Source organism: Diplotaxodon limnothrissa, linkage group LG14, assembly GCF_057381915.1.
Source record: "Diplotaxodon limnothrissa isolate DT_005_m linkage group LG14, D_limnothrissa_male_GT1.1, whole genome shotgun sequence".
Classification (NCBI taxonomy): domain Eukaryota; kingdom Metazoa; phylum Chordata; class Actinopteri; order Cichliformes; family Cichlidae; genus Diplotaxodon; species Diplotaxodon limnothrissa.
In genome coordinates this window covers 25,444,778-25,471,139 of record NC_140609.1, presented here as the reverse complement: position 1 = coordinate 25,471,139, position 26,362 = coordinate 25,444,778, and the positions used below count along the sequence as shown (strand labels likewise).

Here is a 26,362-nt window from a genome sequence, read left to right as displayed (position 1 = left end):
TCTCCTGCCTCCCTCTCATTCACACACACAAAATATATTCCTTCTTGCTTCTACTCACTTTTTTTGGTCTTCTCTCCAGTGCATACCTCCACCTCTCCAGACTCCTATCTGCTCCCTGCTCTTACAACAGATCCCACTTTCATCTGCAAACATCACAGTCTACTAGTCTCATTACATATATGGAATTTTCTGTAATTTGCCTGCAAGTAAATTAGTACATCTGTGCATATTTTCTGTGCAGTCAAAAGACTCGTGGCTCTGTTAATATTCAAATCCCTAATTTGGTCATGATATGACAATTACTTCATTTGTGTTATGTTTATATTTTGAATTCTGTGGATGTATAATTTGCTTTCCGGTGTTTCTGTTTTCAAGGGTAGTGATGTAGCGAGGTCAAACATTTGTTCAGATCCAGATGCCATTGTTGTGAATACAGCCTTAAAATATGCATCTACCATGGCAAACGTGTGCAAAATGTTCTCTTTTAAATTTTTATTCCCTTTAAACGAGAAACTGACTTTATTCTCTTTGTAGAAGCTAAATGTCAATACAACATGTAATCAGATAAAGAAAACCCCAGTTTGGGGCCTCATTCACAATCTTCTCATTACGTGATAAAGTACTGGAACTGTGGATTCTAACAGAGTTTAGTCTCCAAAAGAAAAGCAGCCTTGTTTGATAGAGTGATGAGAACAGGCATATTGATCGTATCTGTTACCCCAACTCATGCAGGCTTTAAGAATTTAGACCTTGTGGTGTAGTCTACCACACTGTAGCGTCAATAAGGGTAACTAAAGACATAACACAAGCCCATAAGAAATGCGTTAGCGCTGGCTAATCACTTGTGGCCATATCGTTCACATTATCTTATATGAAGACAGAGCTCGTGGTTTTCAATCGAGACCAGATGCGCTTTTACGCACTCCGTCTCCAGCCCTCACACTCGGCGCGCTTTTTACGCACACTGGATATTTGACTCCTCGGTCCTCGGCACCATGTCAAACGTCAGATACGCAAATTATTCTAAAGGAAGAGGTTGTGTGCCATTCATTTCGGGCTCTTGAGTGGGAGGCCGGTTGTTTTCTCGTCGTGGAGAAGGGATGACCAACTCGTTAATGGTTTCAGTGGGATTTCCATAGCTTTTCTTTTTCTTCTTCCTCCTCCATTCCGCTTCAGTAGAACTTCGACCAAAGGGGATTTATAACTTCGGGATTTACTTGAAAACCGCGGATATCTCTTTCCGGGATAAATCAAACAATGATGCCTCTTTCTTTTCTCTGCGTGTTCTGCATGTGGATAAGTTTAGTCTGTCCATCGCTGGGAACGGGCTTTGTTTATCACTTCCCGGGCATCACTTTGCAGCGGCAGCGCATCAAATCGGAACAGAGTGGCGTCACGGGACCGCCGGGTACTGGATCCCGAACCCAACTCAGGTGCGCACACACTGGAGGGGTTGTAACGATTTAACGAAATTTATTGTGAAAACAAAACGGATCTAGTGCTAGATCATTGCTCTCTCTCGCTCTATTTCTCTCTCTCGGTATTAATCACGATAACATCTCTTTTATTCCGTCTTTTAGGAACTGGTGTCAGTACACTGTTTTCAAAACAGTGTCTTGTCAGGTGCACAATGGGACTGAAACCACAGTGCAGAGAGTGTTTCAGAACTGCCGGTGGCCCGGACCCTGCTCCAAAGTCATCAGGTATACTTTTGACTCCAGTCAAGTCAGATTCTTCACTGGTCTGTGATGCAGATGCAACTTTGCTTTTTACAATAAATCATGAACGTGGGAGGTGCTGCCTGGTGGCTGGGGCAGATTTAGTGAATAAGTGGCTTCAGGCAAATTTAGGCATGGAGCATCTTTGGTGAAACACTTTCATCCCTAATCTGGCTGAGAATGTCTGCCAGAAGAGGATCTTCAAATAAAGTGATACTGTTAATGCAAAACAGCAGAAATAATTGTCTGAAAGTTAAAGTTCTGCACACATATTATGTATGTATGACTGAAGCACCACCCGCACAGTGAAATGAAGAGTTTCCACTGAAAAAGGCACTGAACCTCTCTGAGAGGTACGAGGTTGCAAAGGGAATTATGCGTAATTGTATTCCTAATTCAAAGCTTGCAAGGCTCTTTGGTTCTTTATAATTCCCCCCCACCACCACCACCACCACCTCCATTGGGGTTGGGGTTATACCAGAAAGCAAAATACTTCATGTTGTATGTGTGTTTGTGCATCACGTGTCCATAAAGTCAGAGAGTGTCTGTTCCAGCTACAGGACTGTGATCAGACCGTCATTCAGGACTACCTACAAGCAAGTCACTGCACTGGAGTGGAGATGCTGTCCAGGATTTGTGGGAGAAGAGTGTCGTGAAGGTGAGTTTCTTCCTTTCTTTCTTTTGCATGATGCAGCCTTGCTTAGACTTGGACTCGAGGAGCTGTAGGATTTTATCTGAGACTAATTTTCCCAGGGACTGAAACAAAGGCCATGTGTTATGCCTGGACCCATCTGCATCTTTTTAGCAGAACCATGCAGCTTTACCCACATCAGTTTCTCTTTTATATGTTTGCTGGTGTAGTCGGGTAGGTCGCTAATCCCGTGTGCCATATTGTGCGGCAGTCTTGATACAATTGTAGAGTTGCTTTGAATTAAGACTGAAAGCCTGTGTTGGGTTGCTTTGGGGAACTGGGACAGCAGGAAATCAACGGTTGAAAGAGATCCTGTACACTCTGGTTTTGTACTTTTTTCCTTTTTTAAAAACATTTTTACAGCCATGCATTCAAGACGCTTCAGTGCCTGGAAGGAGGATTAGAATCACATTCTCTCTCCTTGTGTGTCTTTTCTGTCTCACTACCATACACACACACACACACACACACACACACACACACACACACACACACACACACACACACACACACACACTGATGTTACTCTTTTAACTGTAGTCAGCAGCAGAGGCAGCTGTCTCCCTGAATATCCTCAGAGCTAATAAAGTCAGAAGAATGAATGAAAAAAGGTCAGAGGAAGGTCCAGCAGGGCAGCTTGTAAAGTGGGTGTCTCGATTATGGGCAGCGCTGCTCCAGAATGCCACAGACCGCAGACTCCAGGCCCAGTAAAGACCAAAATCTTCAACCAGAGGCAAGTCACTGCAGTCAGCCTAAAGAAACAGTGAATGAAAGGAGGTCTGGTGCATTTGACATGAAGTGTTTCAAAGAAAGTCTGAAGCTGCACTGGCTGAGACACAACTGTTTTAAAATGCACACTCATTTGAACAGATTTTGAATGAAATTATTAAGTACATCCACCAGCTTGGTAAATATTATGGGGAGCTGGCACAGCCTGTCAAAATTAGTCCAAGATTAACAATTACCTCAAAGAGCATGTTGCTTATTGGTCATAATTACCCCCACCTTGTTCCATTTTGCAGGATTATTCATTGTTGCCCTTGGATGGGCAAGATTTCCACAAAAACACATTTTCGTACAAGTGGAATAAACACAGAAATGATTAGAAATCCTCTGGAAAAAGGCTTTAAGATTAGCTGTATCCACCGAGTCTGCGATGCCAGAGATTCTGGTTCACTTGAGACCAAAATGGTTGCAGGAGTGTGAAGAAGTAATCGGACTGTTTATTTAACGTTTGCTGAAATGTATTTGCACTTTCTAATGGCTACGGAGCAGCGAGAAAATCACCTCCATATGGTGAGACAGAGGGCCAGGTTGGACTCGGCGAGGAGACCTGAAAGGCAGGGGCTGATGTCACTGACAGTCTGTTTCACACTGAGGAGTGGAGGGAGAGCTGGCGGGGGTCGGTGTGTGGGAGTCAGGGTGCTGAAAGAGAAGAGAAGGAGAGAAGAGAAGAGAAGAGAAGAGAAGAGAAGAGAAGAGAAGAGAAGAGAAGAGAAGAGAAGAGAAGAGTATCTTTCCCATAATCCAGCTGCCCAGACAGCAGCGGACCAGAGAGGCCACTCTGCGAGAAAGTGGCCCCACTGAGATTAAGGAGCATGACACTCCTCCTTAAGGTCCTTGTAACATACGTGACCATGTTAGGATCAGGCTACACCTCTGAAACAAAGACTTCTCCTCATATAGTTTTACACCCGCCTTACCTCAGAAAGCATAGCTGCGAGGAGCAGTGGAAAGGTCAGGAAGCACGGCTGTTAGCAGTGACAGGAAAATCACATTTATGCTTTTTCTTGCAGCATTTCTGGGACGTACATGAAATAGCTGCTATTATCTGTAACAAACAAATAGTTTTGGAAAGCTAATTAATCAATCTAGCTTTTTTATGGCTCTTGGCGTCATGAATTTGGTACGACCACCTTTGTTTTTCAACACAGACTGAACTCGTTTAGATAAGCTTTCTTATCATTTCTGCAAGCAGTCTTCGGGAATAGTTCTCCAGGCTTCTTAGAGGACGTTCAGAGCTCTCTGTTAGATGGTGACTGCCTGTTGTTCTGTTCTGCACTCCTTCAATAATGCTGAGGTGTGGGTACTGAGGAGACCAATCTGTGACTGATGGTGCTTGTTTGCTTGTTTTTCTATCCAGGGATGATTTTACTCCACCGGCAATGTGTTTGGGATCATTGTCACGCAGCAGAAAAATGAAACCATAGCCAATTAGAAGCTTTCCAGATGGTGTTTCATGGTGGACCAAAATCTGATCTGGATCCATTCTGATTAACTGACATCACTGGCTGATGACAGAGCGTCCACCATACTTTACAGATGTCTGTAGACATTCACCGCTGTATGTCACTCCTGCCCACCTCCGTACATCCTAACAACTTCAAGCGAAAGTTACCTGTTGCTACTGATTTTCAGTCCATTTCTTGCGTAGTGTTTCATCCCTCAGCCTCTTCCCTCTGTTTCCTTTAATATGAATGGCTTCTTGACAGCCACTATTCTACTGCAGTCATTCCTGATGAGGCTTCACTGAACAGCAGATGGGTCATCTCTCAAGTCTTGTGTCAGATCTTCACCGGATTTTGTTTTCCTATTTCTCAAGAACATAACTTTCAGATAGTGTTCATCTGCTGTACATATTTTTAGTTTTTCAGACCTGACGCTTCTTCTTTCATCCTTCTTTTTATCCTCCTCCTTCCCACTGTTTCTTTAAGGACACGCTGCACACCATGCTGAGACATGCCAAGTTTTCAATCAATAGTTCTTTTAAAATCACCGTATTGGTGAAAAAATACTATTTTGTTTCTGTCAAACTGTGTTATCTTTGGCATTTTTCGTGGATTCAACTAAAGAAATGGGAACAAATGATGTTTTTGCTGCCAGTAACAAAGAGCCTAAAGATTTAAAATTGGTTCTTGGTGAAGTACAAGGACTGAAAATGAGGAAAAAGTAATCAATGTCTACAGTCTGGAGAACTAATGCTCAAGACCGCTTTAAAAGATGACAAGAAAGTCTAGCTCTTTGTAAGAAAACTATAAAGAAATGAGGGTAACTTGAGACACTTGCATACTGCTGTTGACCTCTTTGGTTGCGCTCGAGTGTTTGAGACACAGACGAAATTTACTGTCTCTCCAATCAGTGTGTCAAATGTCACAACTTGTTCTCCAGCCAGCAAATAAGACATAAATAAGATGCTGGAGTAAGTGTAGGAATGCCATCTCTGCTTTCCAGTTGCTGTTCTTGTAATGTAATTTACACAACAGTTTTGAGTTGCTGAATGTCTGACAGCAAGTCGCGCGTCATGTTCGAGAACTCCTGACGTGAGAAGTAGTTATGTTGCATAAGTTATGACGCGTTTTGTTTTTGCATTTTGTTGATGTTGTTTTGGGGCTCATATAAGCAAGATGTAACAAGAATTAGAGGATCAGGTATGCAGATTCACTAGATAGGTTAGCTATTTACACTGCTTCCAGGCTTTATGTTACCCTAGGTTAACCATCTTCGTGTCACAGATGTAAGATATGGTATCAGTGGTCTCATGTTACTGTTGGCAAGGAAGCAAAAAAAGCACATTTTCCAAAATATCACCATGCTCGTTTAACTGCAGACCATTTTGGCTGATGATAGGAGTACGAGCACTCATCTTTGAGTCTGTAAGTCACTTGGGCGACACTGAACATGAAGCCCCGTGTATCAGAAAACTGCCGTTGGGGCACAGAGCCAGCTGTTTTATTGAGAGGAAAGAGGACAGCTTTAACCAATGAAGATGACATCAACTCTGGTTTTGGTTTGATGGAGTTCTGGCTCGACTTCAGAGGCACCCGAGGCCCTCAGAGATGTACAGACAGAGGACCTAGAGAAGGCGAGAGTCAAATTAAGGCAGACGAAGATGTAAAGATGCTTGTTTCTCTAGTTGTTTCCTTTTTCGATATCCTGAATCATTTTCCGCATTAAATTAATACCTTACTGTCTTTAATCATCACTCTTTATCAAATAATCTCAGAGTCATTAATGAAGATGACTTGGAGCTGCTGTGAGTGGAGCTGTTTTATGCTTGATCACATTCTATTTAAGGCGATATCATTCATTCGCCGACAACAGAACAAATAGAAGCTTTGGAGTTACATGCTCAGTTGATAGACAGAATAATAAGCAGTTTGACAATTTACTGCTTATTAAATCAACATTTTAAGCAAAATAAATGCAGAGCACCACAGACTTTCACCCCTTGATTGGAAATTTGCTGATTTTCTTTCTCTCATGTGAAACTAAACTGAGCGTTTTTGTATTTTGGACCCTAAGCTTGATTATATCACCAAGATCTTTAACATCATTTTACCTCTAAACACTTTGTTTTTGTATATATCTCTCTGTGACAACCTTTTAAGACTGAAAACAATCCTGAAGCTTGCAGCCAAACTCTAGGGCCAAGCTGGTGTCAGAGTCTGGATTTTTGTGCGTTTGCTAATGGAAAATGGGTGTTTTCTCGCCGCGCTGACACCCTGACCCGTCAATATTTTTGACAGCCTGGTTTGTGCTGGCTGTGTACCGTGCATCTCAAGATTTAAACGCTGCTTTTCAGCAGAGTTATGCTAACGCATGACGGCATGGAACACATTTAGGAGAAATGTGTTCGTAATTTCCTTGCCCCCTCCCCTCCACTCTGTCACAGCGGCACCCTGGCACCTATCTGCACACATGATCATATTTACTGCAAGGATTTGGGGTTTCCTCTATGTATGGGGAACATAATCCTAAAGGAATTAGAGACAGGCCCTGTGCTGATGAGAGCGGTGACCTTTGATCCTGTGAAAAAGCTCAGGAAAAGGGGGAAAAAAAGGGGGGGGGGGTGTTCACTTTTTTTGAAGCAAAGTTAACGATGAATTTCATTAACGTGGTGAAAAGGTGTCTGACAGCTCCGGATGTCAAATGTGTTAACTTGTTAACGCTGCAGCCATAAAGTTGCTAAAGTCACTGTTTCCCCTCTGCAGCTAGATGAGGAGGAAGTGTGTTAAAATGCTTTTTTGGAGGGATTATCTTGAACACCAGCAATATTAAATATCATTCAGAAATAGCGTCAGATTTTTTCCATTTTATCATCCGCTGTCATCGCCGTGCAGGCCTTTGCTCCTTTGCCCTCTCTTTTTCTTGCCACCGCTGGGCTCTTTATCTTCTTATTCCTTACCGCTTTCCACTTATCTGACTTCCTATGTCCTTTAGATCTCCTGCTTTCCTCTCCTTGGAGTAAAGCGATAAAACAGAACCGTGTCCCACATGTGCTGCCCTAGACTGCAGCCTCTGCAGAGTGAGGACTTGACTGATGTCTCTGTTACATTTCAGGTTGCACTGAAATATAGGTCAGAGGGTGCCCTTCGACTTGCAGGGAGCTATGGGATAGCGTCGCTGTTCCTGCTCCTGGTCTGATCTGCCTGATGGATGATGCTCTGTTCATGCTCCTTCTGCAGTTTTTCATTCATGTCCTCTTCTTATCAGCGGCTCTTCCTGCCTTTCAGTGATATCTTAACATATGTCCCTCTATCTGTCTGCAGCTCCACACATCTGTTTATTGAGAGCTGTGCAGGTAAAGTTCCCAAGGTCCTAAAAAGGCTCCTTGAAACGTTTCCACAGTCATGGTTTCCATATCTGAGATTTGGTGTAAACTGCAGATTTGTTTTACGGTTTTGTTGGAAGCAAACACATTTGCTCACTGGATCAGGTTACGCTCAGAACGAAGGGGCTTGTATGACATGCTGCTCATCAGAAATTAAGAGCTTCTGGTAAAAAGAGAAAGAGAGCGAGGGGATCCAATACTGCTTAACAAGTGAGGTCTACCCTCGACTTTAAAAGATGTTGTAACACACAGATTCTAGGTGTGTCATCAAGGGAGAATTGAAGGGGAAAGGGACATGACTTAAAAAAGTTAAAGAGGGAAAATCAGTCCAGTGTCCAACTTGCAAAAGGGACAGAGGCCAACGCCAGCACTGCTACAGGTCGTCTGCCCTCTCTAAAGGCCGACCACTTCCACAGGTGTCAGAGGTTCTCCTCTTAAACCCAGAAACTCTGTATGGCGCAGACCGAGAATCACTCCAGCCTGAGCAAGCCAGCTTTGCCTTATCAGGCTCTGACCTCCACTGAGACACAGCAAAGTCTGACTCAAGTGTTGCAGTGTGCAGTGGAAGCACAGTCAAACACACCTGCCTTCAATTAACCCAGCCCAAACACAGCCATTGGCTCACAGCAATTGTGAAACACACAAACACAAACATATAGACACACACACCCAAAACCACTTGCAAATCAGTGCCAACTGCCCAATGTGGTGGAGAGTTAGCGCGCAGATGATACTCTTCTGTTACACCGTCTCTGTGGTTTCACCTGAGCAGTAATAGAAACAGTTCAGCTCAGACCCACTGATGAATGTAAATGAATGAAAAGACTGAGATCAGTTGAACTGAATGGTGCACGAGTACAAAGCGATTCAGTCTGCAGCTACTCCAACACACAGTCTCTCTGTAAAGATAATAAAAAAACATTACAGCAAAAACTCTAAAATATGCGACATAAAACCATGAAAACATAAATACATGGTGCAAATGATTCATAAAATGGCTCGGGTAACGGTTGCAGAGCAAAGCTTGCAATGAGGTAGTTATAATTATAGTTAAAACAGGTCTATGGGGGCCTCTTGATGGACTGATTAAGTGCGTTTGTAGCTCTTGTAGTAAAACTGCCTCTGAGCCTCGAGGTCCGTGCATGAAAGGCTCTGTAGCTTTACCGAATGGGAGCAGTTCAAATAGACTCTGGCATGAGTGTGCAGGGTCCTTAAGATGCTGGTGGCTTTCCTGAGGCGGTGTGTGTAAACAAATAGAAGTTCAGACTTTAACTTTCTCCTTTTGAGAAGAAAAGAAGTCCACTCCACCCAGAAAGGTGATGGGGAGGTAGTTTCTGAAGGCATCCGACCACCCAACGAGCACAGCCAGCTCTCTGTTTGTTTACCGCACTCACCATTCGACTGGACTGTGTGAGGATGTAAGCATTCACAAGGCAGACAGAAAGTGCAGCTGAGGCTGATAAGCTGCCATTTTTTTTGTAGGCTTTTGTTTTATTAACCCAATTATTGAACATAATGATGGCAGTAAATGAAAAGTCTTTACAAAGGTGTTACAGTTGATCCTTAGAGGGACATAAATGTCTCTGTGAAATATCACAGAGAGACGTTTCAGACCAAACAGGAATGAACTCCCCGAGAAAGTCATTAGAATACATCCTTCTGCTGTGACCGTGAACATTTGCACCAGATTTCATGAAGAGTCCGTCCAACAATGGACATCGTTTCTGTCAAGCACGTCCGTCTTTACTGCGATGGACTAACAACCTGTCCAGGTTGTAAATAAGTAGATTAATTGTTTTTGTCTTTATTTTATAGTTCCATCCATCTTACAGTGCTTCTGCTATAACCTGTCACCTCTTTCTCTGTTTCCACCCTTTCCTCCTGTTCATTAGCTCTTAAAGAAGCAACATTTGAACCTCAGAAATGTCCGTCTCGTTTCAACCGATCACTCTGCGATCATTTCTCTGAGCAGCGTCATCTCATAGGACGACGATGGCTTTGTCTCTGTGCACCAGCAGGCTCATCCGTCTCCAACATCTCAGCGGCGGCGCAGCAGTGTGTGCTGCGTTGGCTGACGAGCCGGGCGATGCGGCACGATGATGGGATGGCGGCGGATGCGTCCTGACAGCGCGAGGGAAATCACTGAAAAAAATGGGTTGTTTTCTCAGATTTGAAGAGATTAATTTTGATGCGTATGCCTGCTGAGTAGTAGCATTTCGAGAGGGAGAATGTCAGATAAATACCAGCTCATCATTGTGGTTTTAAGGTCCATTATTTCGCCATCACAACATCTCCTTCTACGTGCAATAACGGCACCGTGGACCAGACGCCAAGTATCTGTACTCTCATAGTTTTTATGGTTTATAGAAATGGTGTGTGGCCTGTCAGCTGGCATCACAACGAAAAATGCTAAATGGTCCCACTGTGGACTGCGAGGCATCTAGATTTTCCAAAAACAGCCCCATTCACCGTCCACCAGCCACCGCCGTCAAAGTGGGTGTGTGATTTAGTGAGTGAGAGCTTGCGGCTGGGCGAGTGTGTGTCTGTGTGTGTGTGGGTGTGTGTGTTCTGTGCCAGCTGTTCTTCATGCCAGCAATTGCTGACCACTTGCTGGCTGGGTCCGACACACAACAGGCCTCTGGGACGCAGCCAGAGGCTGTCTGTGGTCTGCACAAACGCACACATACACAAACACACAGCCTGCGTGCACAGTTGTCTGTTTTTCTTGGTGATGAGAGTCTTAAGATGCTCCAGGAAGATGTTTCGGCGTATCCCCACTCTGCACTCCCCACACATGCAGACAGAACTAACATTTAGTGGCGGTGAAAATGACCGTCCCCAGCTGTGTGCGTCATGGTTTGTTTTGTGGTTGAGGTTGTCTCTGTAGGTGTTTGTCCAAAAGAAAAAAGAGAACCTGCAAGAAGGAGATTTGTCTTTGATCTATATCCATGTCTAATGTAGGAAATGTAGCTGTCTCAACACATGCTATGCCCGCAGTTTGACTTCCATGATTGCCAAAATATCCTGCGCTGTCTTGCACCGCAGATCAAACAATGGGGATGATTCATTAAACCAGTTGTAGGTTTCTTGTTTTCATTCTTTATCTCCCGAGAGTATATGAACCTATTTACACTCAGATCTCGTCCTGGGGCGGGAAGGTTTGATGCTGCGAAGTCAGCCTCCTCGTCTCTCACTTCTCAGTGCCAGACTTAACAGCTGATCTTATCGCATAAGACCAACGACAGGTTTGCTTCCACAACATGTTATTTATGTTTATGCAATTCACTTTCATGGTGTATTTTTGTGTGACTTTAAGGTAATTAGGTAATGTATGTTGCTAAAAAATGTGCTCTTTTAATTCCATCGTGAATTCCCAATAATATCTGATAGGATGTAGCATCTGAATCCATGGAAAAACTGCTTAGACTCAAACTCCCTCTTGTCTTTGGTGCAGGAAAGTTCCCTGTTTTCTCAGTTTGTTTTTTATCCTCACAAAAGACAACATGATCCCGAATCTTTCCCACGAGCGAGCGCGGTCCAAGAAAAATAACCTCGGCTTGTGTTGCCATAGTGTAATTATGGATCCAAACAGACTCTATAGCTGCGGTCCCCGCTCTAAACATCAGCTCGATCACAGCGGAAGTTTGGTTTTCTGAAACCAACGTAATTAAATTCCAACTCTAGAAACAGAAATCCCGCCCACCACCTTTCGGGAACAGCAAGAAAAAAAAATTTCTTCTTCTGGTTTACATTTATGGTAAATTGACTTAGTTCTGGTGTTTCCTGTGGTGAGTGTTTATAACATAATGAGATGTGGCTGGTTTATTTCTGGTCCTAGATGGAGGCGAGATAAAGACTGGACATGTTAGCTCATTAGCAGTGAAGAATGGAGCTTTTAAGGCCATACTGGGCGAGGCAGAGACACTCATTCCTGCAGCAGCTGACAGGACACAAGTGTCATGCAATTAGTTCACAGAGGCCTGATATAATGTTGAGCAAATCTACCCTCACTGGCCACTTTATTAGACACCATGCTAGCCCCATGATGGGCCCTCTTTTACCTTCAGAAGTTGATCAAGTCTTCGTGCCATAGATTCTACCAAGGTGCTGGAAACAGTCCTGAGAGATTTTCGTCCACACTGACATGATCGCATCACAGATGCTGTATATTTGTTGCCTGCAAATCCATGATGACATTCTCTGGTTCCACCGCATCCCAAAGTTGCTCTATTGGACTGTGACCATAAAAAGTCTGCAACCTCAAGCAACTATGGATGAGAACACCACAGGTTACAAGAGGGTAAATAAATCCCAAGATTTCTCAGCTTCAAGGTGAACGACTGATGGAACGACCTATGAGAGTGCAGGACATCAGTGACTGACATGTGACCTGGTAGCTGTAAGCGATTTGCTGACGTGCATCGTTATGAAACGGACTCCTGGTCGCTTTCCACATTCCAAGGTCCAGTTGCCTAGGCAACACATATTTACAACAGGTCATGTGTCAATCAATGATATCCTGCACTCTCATTGGTAGTCGTTTTCTCACCTGGAAGGTGAGAAAAGTCCAGCTCAGGTCTAGCTCACTTCACCTGTAGTTGCTTGAAGCTGCTGAATACCAGTAATTTCAACTTGCTGGTGACTAAAGTGTCCATGAGAGCGCAGGATGTTAGCAATCAGGCAGCTGTGGCTCAGTAGGTCGAGCGCTTTAGCTCTTCATAGTTCAATACCTAGCTAGCTTCTGTAGTCTACATGTCATATGTTTAGGATGTAGGTGTGTGAATGTTTGGTTAAAAGCCTTTAGACATAGAATAAAGTAGTGTGAATGGACGGGGGTTGTAGTAAAAACATGCACCGAGTGCTTAAATAAAGTAGGAAAGCATTATACGAGTACCAGACCATTTTACCATATATATGTGACAGGGTAGTAAGGGTTACCTAGGCAACTGGAGCCTGGAATGTGCTTAGTGACCAAATGTCAGCTTCAAGGCGACCTGTGTGGGTGCATGTTAAGCTTTTCGTGTCATGCAGACCTCCTGGTCTCATTGAACACATGCTTCAAAGCCTCCTGATGCACGCTGGGATGACAGATTTTGCCAATCCAACTAAGACTAATACCAAAGACTGTTTAATTTCAGTTTATTTTACTCAGTTTTGTATGCACACAAATGCTTAAGTTTTCATCTTTTTCAGCACTCTTGTTTTTATTATTTTATTCACGTGGCCTCTCTGAATAGTCATCGCCAATTTTTGTTTATTATTTCAAATCTGGGCCCTTACAACCATTTTACCTACAACAGTGTAACACGAGGGTTCGTCACGTGGTTCTAAATGTCTCTAAACGATTATAAACAGCAAGATGGAGACAGATAACTTTACTCTCAGCACACTTCAGCCCCATGTGTCCTCACTAACCAATCAGAAGCCAGGAAATCTCAGGTAAATTCAGGAAAACCAACTTGGCAGATTTGACACGCAGTTATGTGCAATGACAATAAAGTTGAATTCTATTCTATTCTATTCTATTACTGCTTTGAAAGTGCCTGCGTAAACATTCAGATATGTAGACATGTAAATATCACATATAAATGAAAATGTGCACAAAAATAACTCTGTAACCCTCTTTGTATATCAAACGACTTCTATGCTTTACAGAGGTTTTATATCTCTTGGTGTTCATTTTGCTTGCCTCTCATTTGTGGTTGTTACACCTGTCTATTGCACTCAATTTGCATTAATTATAGCTCTTTTTGTAAGTTTCTAACTCACTTTGTGTCACCTGCTGCTCTTTCTAGACATTCTGAGTCTCTTTTCCATTATCTTGCATGTCTTTGTGGTTGTTTGTTGGATTTACTAGCGCTTCTGTTTGAAGTGTTAACTATCCCTTTGAACAGAGGATCGGCAGCAGGTGTTTACTGACCCTTTGTGCACAATAGGTTCATTCAGAAATCCTTCTTTTTGCTTCTAGGTGACATGAAACTGTCGGCTTTGCTGTGGCACTAAAGGAAACCTCAATTTTTTTGTGCATGTTTCTGTGCCAATCCATGGTATAGCTTTTGAGAGACTAAAATGTGAACGCTCTGACCCATTTCCAGACAGATGAGCTCTAGTTTGGCTGAAAACTAAATGTTGACACATCATCACTGATTAGCTCCTGGAATGCATCACAGACTGATGTACTGTCTAATAGAGGAAGAGTGTCAGAGGGTGGAGACTTCCTCTGGGCTGATGATGAGTAACTATGGGGGGAGATGAAGGCATATCATCTCATCAGTCCTTATATTGTGGAGCCCATGATTGCCCACAGTCTCACTGTTGTGTTCTTCTTTCATGTCCTTAGAGTCTCTGAAGAAACCTCAGTGCTTTGAGTCACAACAAACAGCTCATGTGGGGTCAGCGGTTGAGCAGCTTTCAGTATTTTGGTTGATACATTTTGAGGAATGCGTTTTGGGTTTAACTGTTGATTGTAGTTTCCGTCTGTGGCTACACTCCAGGGTAAAACTCAAGATGTTGAAATGAAGCATTAAGAAACCTCACCCACACTGTTTGACACGGCGCAGGACTGGGCGTACGCAACTGTGGACTCACAGATGATCTTTAGGCGCTCGCCGTGTCCTATTTTAGTAAAGCGCAAACCTCAGCGGCTGCCATTAGCACTCCGCGTGCTGCGGGCAGACCAGAGCTCGTTTGGGTCATTTTTGTTGTTGCATTGGCTATTTTATGAGCACCAGTTGCTCCTCGTTATAGGTATCCCTGCTATGACCACAATGTGGGTGGGTCCCATCTGCAGGACTGACAGCTGACATTCCACACTTCCTATGAGCCGTGGGCTCAAGGAAGGCTTGGATTTAAAACAAATGCAGGGCTTTTCTTTGAAACTATGTTGTTCTGGGTTTTTTTGCATCAAAGCTAACGTAGTGTATCCAAAATTGCTGCACATCCAGAAAATGTATAAGTAAGCCTATCTGTGGTTTAGTGGTGGCTAAAATGGTGCAACCTGTGTGTGAGAAAGAGGACCAAAATAGACTGAAGGTAACCAAAGCCAAAACCAGTAAAGCAAATACGCATAGATATTTTGCAGGTTAAGACGGCAAAAAGAAAATAACCTAAGATGCCAGAAAAACTTACCAAACTGACTTTTATTGACAAGTATTATTATCTTGTCATTCAATGGCACATAAAAATGTCTTTTTGTTGTTCCTGCTTGGACACTTAGTTCCAGGGTATCGTTTTGTACCTCTGCCTACTAGAGATCCAACAGGCTTTTTGAGCCTCAAACCACAGCTTTGGCATTTTAATAATTTCTGTCCAATTTAAGACATTACGCAAAACCCTCTCAAAAATCTTTCAATTACTATCCGCCAAATCTGTAACCATCACGGGGGACGTCTTATATTGTAAACCATGAACTCAAATGGGTATTTGTGCTGGTGGCTCAGGTAGTAAGAAGGTCTTTTTATCATAAGGTCGCCAGTTCAACTATAATTCGTTACATATCGGTATAAAAACCAAAGTTACAAAAGAAAATAATCTGCAATACATTACCAGTTAAAAGTCACTATACTGAATCAGGAAGTAGTAGTTAATCTGTGCTTAAGTTATTAATCTACGTTACTGATCTGGCAGATTTCTATGAAACAAACCTCTCAGAGATTTGTGTCTCCAACTGGTCTTAAACTGGGAATGTTACAAATGTTACGTGAATGTGTAAACCACTAGACTGTGGAGCCACACTTTGTTACTAAATCATTGTTTTGGGATAAGTCATCAACAGCCCAATGAGAGGAAACCTAAACCACAAACACAGCCGTGACTCTTTCCCCCATAAAGACTGACATGTTAATATAAATAATAAAGGTGTTTAGTTTCTGGGTTTTTCAAAGGGTACCTGCATAGGCAGTGACCACCCTCGCTAAGTTCTGATGCATATGCTCAGAAAACAGCTTCACAGGTTACTCCTAGTAGGCTTTCAACTGGTTAATATCTAGCTTGGAGATTTCACTCCAAATTTATAAATTCCAGACTTCATTGATTTATTTTAGAATAAATGTTAAGATACTGTCCGTCCATCCATCCATCCATCCATCCATCCATCCATCCATCCATCCATCCAGTTGTCTTCGTATCCAATTCAGCACCAGGGTCGTGAGGGTGGCCACCTGTCACAGGACGAGTGGTATGATACACCAGGTTTTAAGTCTGTTTCATTACTCCACCTGTTTCAAAAATAACCCCAGCGCAAGATTTGAGTATAAAATACAATCTAACTCAATTTTTAAGAAAATGCTGCAACAGATTTACAGAAAACATATGAAAAAAGTGATGATTTTTGCCCTGCTCCACTTCTACAATGAGTCCGGAGTCTTTATTCTTCAGCACCAAACAGCAGACAGAGTCAGTTAGAGACCATAGATGCTGAACACCGTGGACCGTTCAGCAGCTAAAGAGCTGGAGCTTTCTGTTAAGAGGTGGTGGAGACCAAAATCAGAGCTAAACAGAGAGTGAACAGTAAACTTCAATTCAACAAGCCGACACAAATACGACAAATGAAGGATGTTTCTCTGTTTCTGTGGTAGAACATTTTCACCACATGATTTAAAAGCTAAACACTTTGTCCACATGATGAATTGTCGTTTCTCTCCAGCGCCTCCAAGTGGCCAAACAAGCTCACTGCGAGTTAATACACATGCAGTGTTGTGAGTGTTTAGAGCAGAAGAAATGTGTACTCTAAAATAAACCGAGTGGGTGACACTGCCTCAGCCTCTGAAAAACACTGGAGCTCAGTGGCAGGGTGAATCTGATTTATTTGGCACTAGATGTTGATTTTGGCTGCAGGCTTTGTGTGTTTAGCTTTTCGTGGGATAAGAAAACATAAATTAAAGCCAATATGTTTTCATGCGCTGCTTTAAATGGTTTGGGTATCTGGAGGAAGATGTGAGTGTGGGCAGACGGACAGAAGCACGCAGAGCTGCGATGCAAGCGAGAATTTCATGAGAAGTCCTGACAATATTTATTCCCTGAGCAAGTGACATGATTTAAGGAGGAATTCATAATAAATTCTCGGGTCTGGTTTGATGAGCATTGTTCTTGTGTATCTTGGCCTGACCTGCTCTGTGTGAGATGCTACTGATGGTGCCAGGATGAAAAAAAGAAACAGGAATGAAACAGACAAGGCGGAGAGGAGAGTATAAGGAAAGACAGATGGCGAAGAAGCAGCGTGTGTGTCTGCTGTAATGTGGAAATATGTCTTTCTTTCTTACAGAGTGCATGAACTGCACCAGCTTCAATCAAATGAACAGCAGAATAAATGCGATAGAAAAAAAGGTAAAGAAAATCCGTCAGATCCATCCATCCTGACAGCAAAACGCTGTAAGTGTTTGCAGTGGATGCTTAACAGATGTGTCAAACATCTGCCTCTCTGTTTCCAGATCACACTCTTAGAAGAGGGATGCTCAGCTCTGCCCACAGCCAGTAGTTTACCGGGGGGCTCAACGGACAATGAGGTGGACACATCCCGCCCCACTCAACCACCAGGTGAAAACACATTCAAGTGCACTATTTTTGTCATATTTCAAGGGAAAACTGTCTTCCTAAACCTCTTGGTTTTTGGATCGTTGAATTGATGAACCAATCAGTGTGAAGATACTACTCTGGGCTTTATAGGAAATACTGTTAGTCATTCTTCTGGTATTTTTACCTCCCAAACATTAGTCAGGGAATCAAGTGAATGTAAAACCGATTAATCAATTATGAAAATAATCAAAAAGTGGAAAATTTGTCTCGGAGCAATCAGTGTTTTTTTAATTTTTTTATTTTTTCTCTCTATCATGTGTTGTGCATGTGTTCTGGTGTGATCTGATCTGGCGTTTATACCATGGAGAGGAGTAAACATGCAGCGTGGTGTGATAAAATTTATACTTTCTGGCCAGCAACCATCTGGCTGCAGACAGAAAAGGAATTAGATGGAAGATGGAACGAATTATGGTGCTCAAGGTTTTTGATAAGGGTTTTTTTTGTCCATTGTTCTTTGTGGAGTTAGATGATCACTTAATTCTGCTTTTCACTCATAACCGTCTCTTTCTCTCTCTCTATTTAGGAGCATCAGGAAACAGAGGGCCTCCAGGGCCAATGGGACCTCCAGGGCCTCCAGGTTCTACAGGACTTCCAGGTCTACCAGGGTCTCCAGGCAGTTCTGGACCTGTTGGTAAAAAAGCAAAAACATTTAGCAGTCAGTCTGATCATTTAAACATGGTTTGGGAAATTATTGCTATTGAGCTGTTTTATTAAAAATTTAACTCGTTCTTGTTTAAAGCTGAGCTCGCTTATTTTTCCTTGATGCTCAGGACCAAAGGGAGAAAGAGGTTTTCCTGGAGAGATCGGTCGACCCGGCCCCCCTGGCCCACCAGGTCCTCCGGGTCCTTCAGAACCGAGTCCGTTTCCTGTCAGAAACCGGGGCGACGTTTTTCACGTGGACCATCAAGGTAGGCGATTCCAAGTCAAATGTGCTATTTCACAGTAACTTAGAGCTAAATTCTCCCAGATGGGCTCAAATGAGAGCATGATAGTAGAGCTTACCCATATGGATGAATTATGACCCGAGAACTATTGTAAAACCATTCGAGCATTAAGTTTTTGGACGGTCTGAATTGGTGCCATTACCTCAAGTCCATTTCTGCAGTTTATCCTGCACCGGGTCATGTGCTTCATGCTCACATATCTCATGTTCTTGTCAGGCAGAACATGAACCCTGGTCACACCGGTTTCTCTACGTGGAAAATAGTTTAAAGGGGAAACAGGTGGAAGCACAGAGGCCGTTTTTAGAAAAAGACCCAAACTTGCAACGGAGAGAGTATTGTTTCTCTTCCCCAGCAGGGCTGGCATAGATTTATTTTAATTGTTTCCGTGTGTGTTTGCTGCTGCAGAGCCACTGTTTACTGCAACCTCGTTTAACACAGTTGGAAAGCGTTCATCTAAATCACAAGATTAGGCTTGGGAGTTTTAAAAAGACTCTTGATTATAAAATACACCGACTCATTTTTCATTCTTTGTTTCCAGTTTAGTACAAAGTCATGCATTTGTACATTCGCTGCACAGATCGACACATGCAAGGGTGAAGCTTTGGTATTGGATGTTAACATGAAAGCATTGCTTTTTTTTATCATTTGCAACATTTAAGTGATCATATCTTTTAACAAATAGGCAATAGAAGCGCAATACATATATGAAAACATTACTTCTCTGCTGTTGAACACTTCACTTTGACCACAGGGAGGCAGTAGGAATCCATGGTATAATCATTACCTCACGAGGACTGCTGGCTCTGATTAGGCTTTTGGCTTTGTCTGCCTTTCTGAGCCCGGGACTGTGTCTGCGGGTCTGGAACTATGTAGATTTGGGTCTGTGGGACCATGTAAGCTGAGGGGGGCCAACTGGCTGTAAATCAGACCTAATTTGTTAGCTGTCAGCACAACAGTCTGTGTTTTGGGGGAACTGGCCACGGCCCCGAGCCAAAAGCTGGGCTGGCTTTGAACAAGGGAGGAGATAGTCTGCCACTCATGTGGAGTTTCTTAGGGAGGCAGCCAGGCTCAAGGAGACTGTAGCATTAGAAAATTAGTTCCAGAGGGAAATCTGCTCCATCTAGAGCCTTACAGTGGACTGCAGCCATAATGTAACAGTGCTGTCTCAACACGGGGGAAGACTGACGCTGAACATGTTGAAGTGGTGAGGAAGTGTGGCGTGGTTTCAAACAAAATTTATACTTACAAGTGTACTTTAAAATATCCAACATGTCGAGAACAAGACATGACTTCCACCTCGTGCTTGCTTTCTATGAAGACAGATCATGTCCAGGCATTTATTACTCCGTTAAATGGGACCTCTTTGAGATCAACCAGCTGTTCATGTCCACCAATGGCTCACAGGATGTATTCCAGCTGCTGACTGCTGGGGAAACTCTACCGTCTGGCTGGAGACCCCCTGATGTTTTAACTCTTGTGTAGGTTTGAATTAAACATCCTATCACACGACATATAGGCTTTTTGATTCTCCAGCAGGGTAGCGGTACATGTATTCAACAACTGGACGATATACTGTAAATACAAATATATTTTTTAAGACGTGTTTGAAATGCTCAGAACACAGCAAATAAAACCTGGAGGCAGATCTGGTATCTTTAGGCTCTTTCTAAATCTGCAGGTACTTTTGTAAGTATATGGACAGTGACTCAATTTTTGTAGTTTTTCCCTCCTTATAGCATCACAGTAGATTTTAAATCAAAGAGTCGAGATGTGATTGAACTAAAATAATTGTAATTTATAAAGATTATTTGAAAAATAGAAATCCTTCGCAGTCAATGAGTACCTCAAGTCTGGAACCCATGGACGTCACCAAATGCTGTTTGCACTGCAGGACTTTAGTGCAAACACCTTAAGTTGCTGCTTGTTTGTTGGACTATCTGCCTTCAGGTTTGTCTTCAGTAACTGAAAAGCATGGCCTGTCAGGTTAAGAATAGTTGACTTGGCCTTTGCATTTACACTTTTTATGTCTAAATAAAAGTGTAATAAACTTGTAACTGTGAGGGTGTATCTGTTTTTATAATAAATTTGCTCCAGTGTCCAAATTGCAGGGACACGCTTTATAGTTGCCACTGAATGAAGCCTACTTCACACCAACATTGCTGTCTTTGTAGCTCTAATAACCACAAAACTTCTGGCAAGCACCAGCACTGCAGTCATGGAAACTTTGGCAATTTTTCAGAGTAACTGACTGGTCAGTGTGTTGCAGCCGGTGAGTCACTTCAGTAGATTATTCACAGCGTTGATTAATGACGGTATTTATACAAAAACAGTTAAATTTTAAGTAAACGGGAAATGGGCCACAATCTAGAGGAAAATTTAAAGGACTTTATTAACATTTCTACTTTGCTGACGGTGTAAATATTTGCATGGCTGCATATTAGTAGATGATTTATTATAAAAACAAAAAAAACACTCCAAATGATAAGCTGCGGTGAACTCACCTCTTGTTGTTTCGGATGCTCAGTAGATCAGATGTTCACGTTTTCTAATCTGTTTTGTTTTCCCTTGCAGAAGAGAACCCCATCCATGCCGTTCTCCAGGAACCTCAGGTCATAGCTGGTCCTCCCGGTCCAGTCGGCCCCTCAGGTATGAATAAAAGCTGTTTTTTGCCCTCAGTCCTTCAGTGCAAACACATATCACCCAGGCACAACTATAGCAGGCCTGGGTAGCGTCATGGGTTTGAGTCCGCCCCGGGCTGTTTTCTGAATGTCATTTCCCTCAATTTCCTGTCTGGCCTAATGAAGACCAAAAAAACTGAATGTTATCCAAACCTTCATTGTTTACATTCTCAGCACATTCTCAGAAAAAGCTCAGCACAGATTAGTACAACTAAAGCAAATCTTTCTTTTTTTGTTTTTGATGGTGTTGCACCTAAAATATGAAATGTTTTCTTACATTAACCTTTGACTGGATCCCATCACTGGATCCGAGCGTGGATAGAATCAGTGGTGGAAACTGACTGAGTCCATTTACTCCTGTGTTTTACTGAAGTAAGATTTACATGTACTTGTAAAGCTTCTTTTGGCCGTTCCTTGATTCACAAAGCGGGCAGCTCCACATGTTTGATTCTGCAGATTTTTACACCGGAAGCTCTTTTTGTGACTCAACCCAATAAGGATTTGTGTCTCCTCCTGGTATCAAATCAGGGATCTTTCAATTGTCACCGTTTAAACCGTTAAACTTGTTATGAATTATCAGTGCATGAGACAATAATACATATCTATACATATTTTGAGTGTACTTTCTAATATTAAACAAGTAAATATAAAATGCAGTTTTTCTATGAGGATTTCATTCTTTTCATTCAGTTTTCCCTATGTGAAAAAATTGCCAACTAAACCTAATAACTGGCTTTGTCACACTTAGCAGCAAGAACTGTAATCAAGTGTTTGTGATAACTGGAAAAGAGTCTTTCACATCGTTATAGACAACTTTTGGTTTTAATTCAGCCACAATGGAGGGTTTCCAAGCATTAGCAGCCTGCTTAGGGTCATTTGGACTTTGAATAGGCCACTTGGAGCCATCCAGAGGTGGACTTAATTGTGTGTTTTGAATCTCTGTGCTGCTGCATAACCCGAATGTGCTTGAGCTTCAGGGCATGAACTGATTACTGAAAATTCTCCTTCAGGATTTTTTGGTAGAGAGCAGAATTCATGCTTCCATTAATTATCCATCAAACTACCACCAGCATGTTTGACTGCTGATATGATGTTCTTTTTATGAAATGCTGTGTTAGTTTTATGCCAGAAAAAAACAAAAAGCTAGCTTTTGTCTCATCAGTACACACAATATTTTCTCAGGGATGATCAAGATGTTTTTTGGCAAATTTGAGATGGTGATTTTTTTTAAGTATTGTAACTTGGAACTCTCCCATAAATGCCATTTTTGTCCAATCACTTTCTTATCATATGAACTCTGACCTGAACTGATGCAAGTGATGCCTGCAGATGTTTAGATCTTGCTCTGGGGTCTTTTGTGACCTCTTGGATGAGTCGCCGATGGGCTGTTGGAGTAATTTTGGTAGGTCGACCACTCCTTGGAAGCTTCACCACTATTTTCTCCATTTGTGGATGAATGTGAATGGTTCTCATTGTGGTTGACTGGATTCCCAAAACCTTAGACGTGGCTTCGGGACTCTTTCCAGACTGATAGACGTCAATGACTCAGCAGTTCTTGAGGTTTAATGGGCGTGGCATAACGTGCTAGTGTCTGAGGTTTTTTTATCCTTCTTCACTTTGTCAGACAGGTTCTGTTTAAGTGATTTCTTAATTTAACAGGTCTGGGAGCAATCACTTCTGGGTGTGGCTAGTAAAGTTGATCTCAGCTTTCCAAAAATGTGGTTAATCACAGTCAATTTATGATTTAACAAGGCAGGGTAGTAACTTTTTCCCATAGGGCCAGGTGTGTTCGGATATTTTTTCCCACTTTAATAAATGAAATCATAATTTAAAAACCATCATGTTTTATTTATTCAGAGTATCACTGGCCAATATTAAACCTGCATCACAAAAAAAAGCCCTAAAAAAATCAGGAAGCGTGCAAATACTTTTTGACAACACTGTATTTGTAATGTTAGGTTATAGAATGATTCAAACTGAGCATTTTTACATTGTAGAGGTAAATACTTCTAAATACTTCTTCAGCTGCAGAGACAAAAAGTAATTGTTGTAACACTTCATAATGAAAACAATCCCGTAATAGCTCTGGAGTATAAGCAAGACATACTGCAGTTTTAAAACACTGATACAAAATGTCTAAGTGCGACTTGTACTCGGGGGTAAAAAGGAGAAAAAGAAAAGATGGTTAATTATGCATCTATTTTAAACTCTGGTGAATCCCTCTCACAGGACAATATAATCCTAATATTGACTGCGTTAAGTTTTTACACTCTGAGCCCAGATTAAATATTTGCCATTCATCAGTTTAGCTCAACGTGAATGCATTTGTGAACAACTCTGCAGGTGCACCAGGAGAGAGAGGACGTGCAGGGATACCAGGTCTGCCGGGACAAAATGTGAGTGTCTATCACTGAGACTGCTGCACAAAGTAAACAGTTATGTATGACTGGCATCGCTAATCCGTGTCCTTCTCTTTGTCTGACACGAGGGCAAGGAGGGCCTCCCAGGCAAGCCCGGCAGTCCCGGCCCTAAAGGAGATCCAGGGGAGCGGGTGAGGCTGCTTTAAAAAAAATCATCCTCATTATTGGATTATCGGGCTGGCTGAGCATATTTGTTGCTGATGAGCTATCAAAATGCTTTTTGTTCTACGTTTTGTAAGTGGCCTTCGCTGTCATGCAATCTTAAACACATTAAAGGTGAACGAGCTTTTCTTCAAAGACTCACTCCAAGCCGTGACTAATCCTCTTCTCTCTCTCTCTCTCGCTCTCTCTCTCATCCAAGGCCAGGCCTCACTAATCAGGGCAGCCATGTCAGGTCCCCTCTGCAGTCAGCTCTCTACTGGGCCTCTGCCTTTAAACCTGATCCCCTTCCTTTACTAGCTTGATTTAAGACTGGATATCGGGTGAAGAGGCAGATTAGTGAGGGGATAAAAATGCAGGAATCTTACGTGTTTTTTTTTTTCTCTCTCTCTCTTCATTTCCTTTGCCAGGGATCCCCGGGTGCCACAGGCGAGCAGGGCCTACCTGTAAGTAGAAAATTATTCTGCTGCATAAAATACACACACACTCACACATAGATAACAACATTATTTCACTCTCTGCTCACAGGGAGCACCCGGGCCAAAAGGAGAGCCAGGAGAAGGCTTGAACGAGGTAAGAGGCGAGAGGGTGTTTTTTTTTTTTCCTCCTCCTGACCTCATTTGAAAAACTATCCTAAATAAACATGCCGGTGCTGTTCAGGGCGAAGCCGTGCAGCAGCTCAGGGAGGCCCTGAAGATCCTGGCTGAGAGGGTCCTGATCCTGGAGCACATGATTGGCATTCATGGTGAGGAGAAAAACTGCCAGACGGGAGAATTATTACATTAAAGGAACAAGTTGACATTTTGTGGAAAAAACACTTATTCATTTTCAGGCGGGGAGTAAGATGAAAAGACTGATACCGCTCCCAGGTCTGCCCCTTAAGTTTAAAGCTGCACTCACCTGCACTCACAACTAGCTGAATATAGAGAAAAGACTGGAACCGAGACCCTAGAGTGTTAGAGAGGAAATCCCCACCAATCAGATGATCCCCTATAAGCAAGCAATTGGCGATAGTGGGAAGGAAAAACTCTTTTAAAAGGAAGGAACCCCAGAACCAGCCTCAGGGGGAAACATGACCAGTTAGGATGAAGGCAAAGAGGAAGTACGGGTAAACAACAGGGAGAGAGGTCAAAACATCCTGAAAAATTACACATTCACTTACACAATTTTAGGTACAAACATTAAGAGGTATGCACTGGACTTTCTCTTGATACTAACCAGTTTTCAAGCAACCTGGATTGTCCTCCAGGTCCAGATAGTGTAAGCCATTTGCAATCCCTGGTTGCTAAATAATTAGCTTTAAAAAGTGCTTTAGTTTTCCTCTGTGGCTGGTCACGCACTCCCCCACCTTTCTTAGAGCTCATCACACTCTAATGTATGCTTATTGTTTTCCAATTCACTTATATTTTTATGTTAGTTAGTGTAATAAAACCTCCATTTTCTCCATTCTGGTGTCCAATTTGTATCACAGCCTACATGAGAACGGTGTCAGTCTTCTCTTCTAATTGCTCCAGAGAGCAGTTTAGATGAGGGATCCTAAAATATCAAATGATTCCTGTTAAGCAGTGTTTATAGATGAGCATTTTCTCGCTGATAGCTGTTTTTTAATCTTTATTGTTTTACACAGAAACCTCTGAGGGATCTGGATTTGGCAGCGTTTCAGACCCGCTGTCTTTCACTGCCCTCAAAACCAAACGCCTTCAGCCTGTTCAAACTCCAGCACTGCGCGAGAGACAAAGACGAGTTGCCCTTTAAGAGGATCGTCTAATTTGGATGCTTTTGTTAGTAGTTGTGGAGGATGTTGCAAACTTTTGCATAACTGGATATCTGATTTATCAGATTCCTCATACCTTTTTTTTGTTAATGTATTTTTGTTATAATGGCCTTCTTTGACACACACAAAAAGTACTGTTGTAAAAATTAAGTTCTATACAGACATGAGATGTTGAGCATTTCTTCCATATAAAAGGCTCCCCCCAGCCTTTTTCACCCTGTTGCTGCGTGATCATAGTCTGCATAACCTCGGCAGAAGCACTTACATGTTGTTATACAATGAAATATCATCTCATAAAATGTTATGAGCCTTTTGGCATCTTTCTTTCCTCAGATAAAAGACTGCCTAGTAAAGGCATCAATTCCCTTGGCTGAGGTTGCAAAGCAGCTCAGAGCTGGACTGAAAATATACTATTAAGTGTCAAACATGTTCTTGGAATAACCTCGAGGTTCATCTTCTGTGCCTGTCCAACATATTTCTTACCCTCCTTTCTCTCTGTCTCTCTGCTGCTCTGCCTTGTTAATACTGAGGTAAGACATGACAAGCTGCCAAGAATATCTGCTTAAAATAAGGCTAGGTGAAATGAGTAACATCTGGAGGGGTCACATCTGGAAAGCTAAAGGAAGGGGATGCTGGAACCGGTGAATTTTAGCCTGGAAACAACAACCGCCGCCTGGCCCCAGTGCTCCTTCATGCAAATGCTGTCAGGGGACTCTACTTGTCAGGGTTACATTGACTTCTTCATAAACTGCCTCTGAGATTTCTTTCTAAACTGATATGATTATTGTATAACA

General features: G+C 42.4%; 1 protein-coding gene across 3 annotated transcripts; it reads left to right on the top strand.

The window, feature by feature from the left end:
* The first annotated feature begins 1,257 nt into the window (after window positions 1-1,257).
* col26a1 (collagen, type XXVI, alpha 1) lies at window positions 1,258-25,549 on the top strand. Of its 3 annotated transcripts, none has more exons than XM_085371358.1 (14): window positions 1,258-1,433; window positions 1,581-1,703; window positions 2,273-2,376; window positions 17,283-17,344; window positions 17,449-17,554; window positions 18,120-18,224; window positions 18,364-18,501; window positions 21,109-21,183; window positions 23,559-23,611; window positions 23,704-23,766; window positions 24,205-24,240; window positions 24,323-24,367; window positions 24,455-24,539; window positions 25,422-25,549. In XM_085371358.1, the coding sequence occupies exons 1-14, from the start codon at window positions 1,258-1,260 to the stop codon at window positions 25,547-25,549; spliced, it is 1,299 nt and encodes a 432-aa protein (XP_085227484.1). The 3 variants fall into 3 exon arrangements, with proteins under 3 accessions (XP_085227484.1, XP_085227483.1, XP_085227485.1); XM_085371357.1 differs by having other exon boundaries at window positions 18,117-18,224; XM_085371359.1 differs by having other exon boundaries at window positions 1,261-1,433; window positions 21,112-21,183.
* The last annotated feature ends 813 nt before the right edge of the window (window positions 25,550-26,362 follow it).

Coding starts and splice junctions, on each gene's coding strand:
- col26a1 (XM_085371357.1), top strand. CDS start 1,258: ATGATGCCTCTTTCTTTTCTCTGCGTGTTCTGCATGTGGATAAGTTTA. Junction 17,555..18,116: donor CCGCCCCACTCAACCACCAG/GTGAAAACACAT, acceptor CTCTCTATTTAG/GAGCATCAGGAAACAGAGGG. Junction 23,612..23,703: donor CAGGTCTGCCGGGACAAAAT/GTGAGTGTCTAT, acceptor GTCTGACACGAG/GGCAAGGAGGGCCTCCCAGG.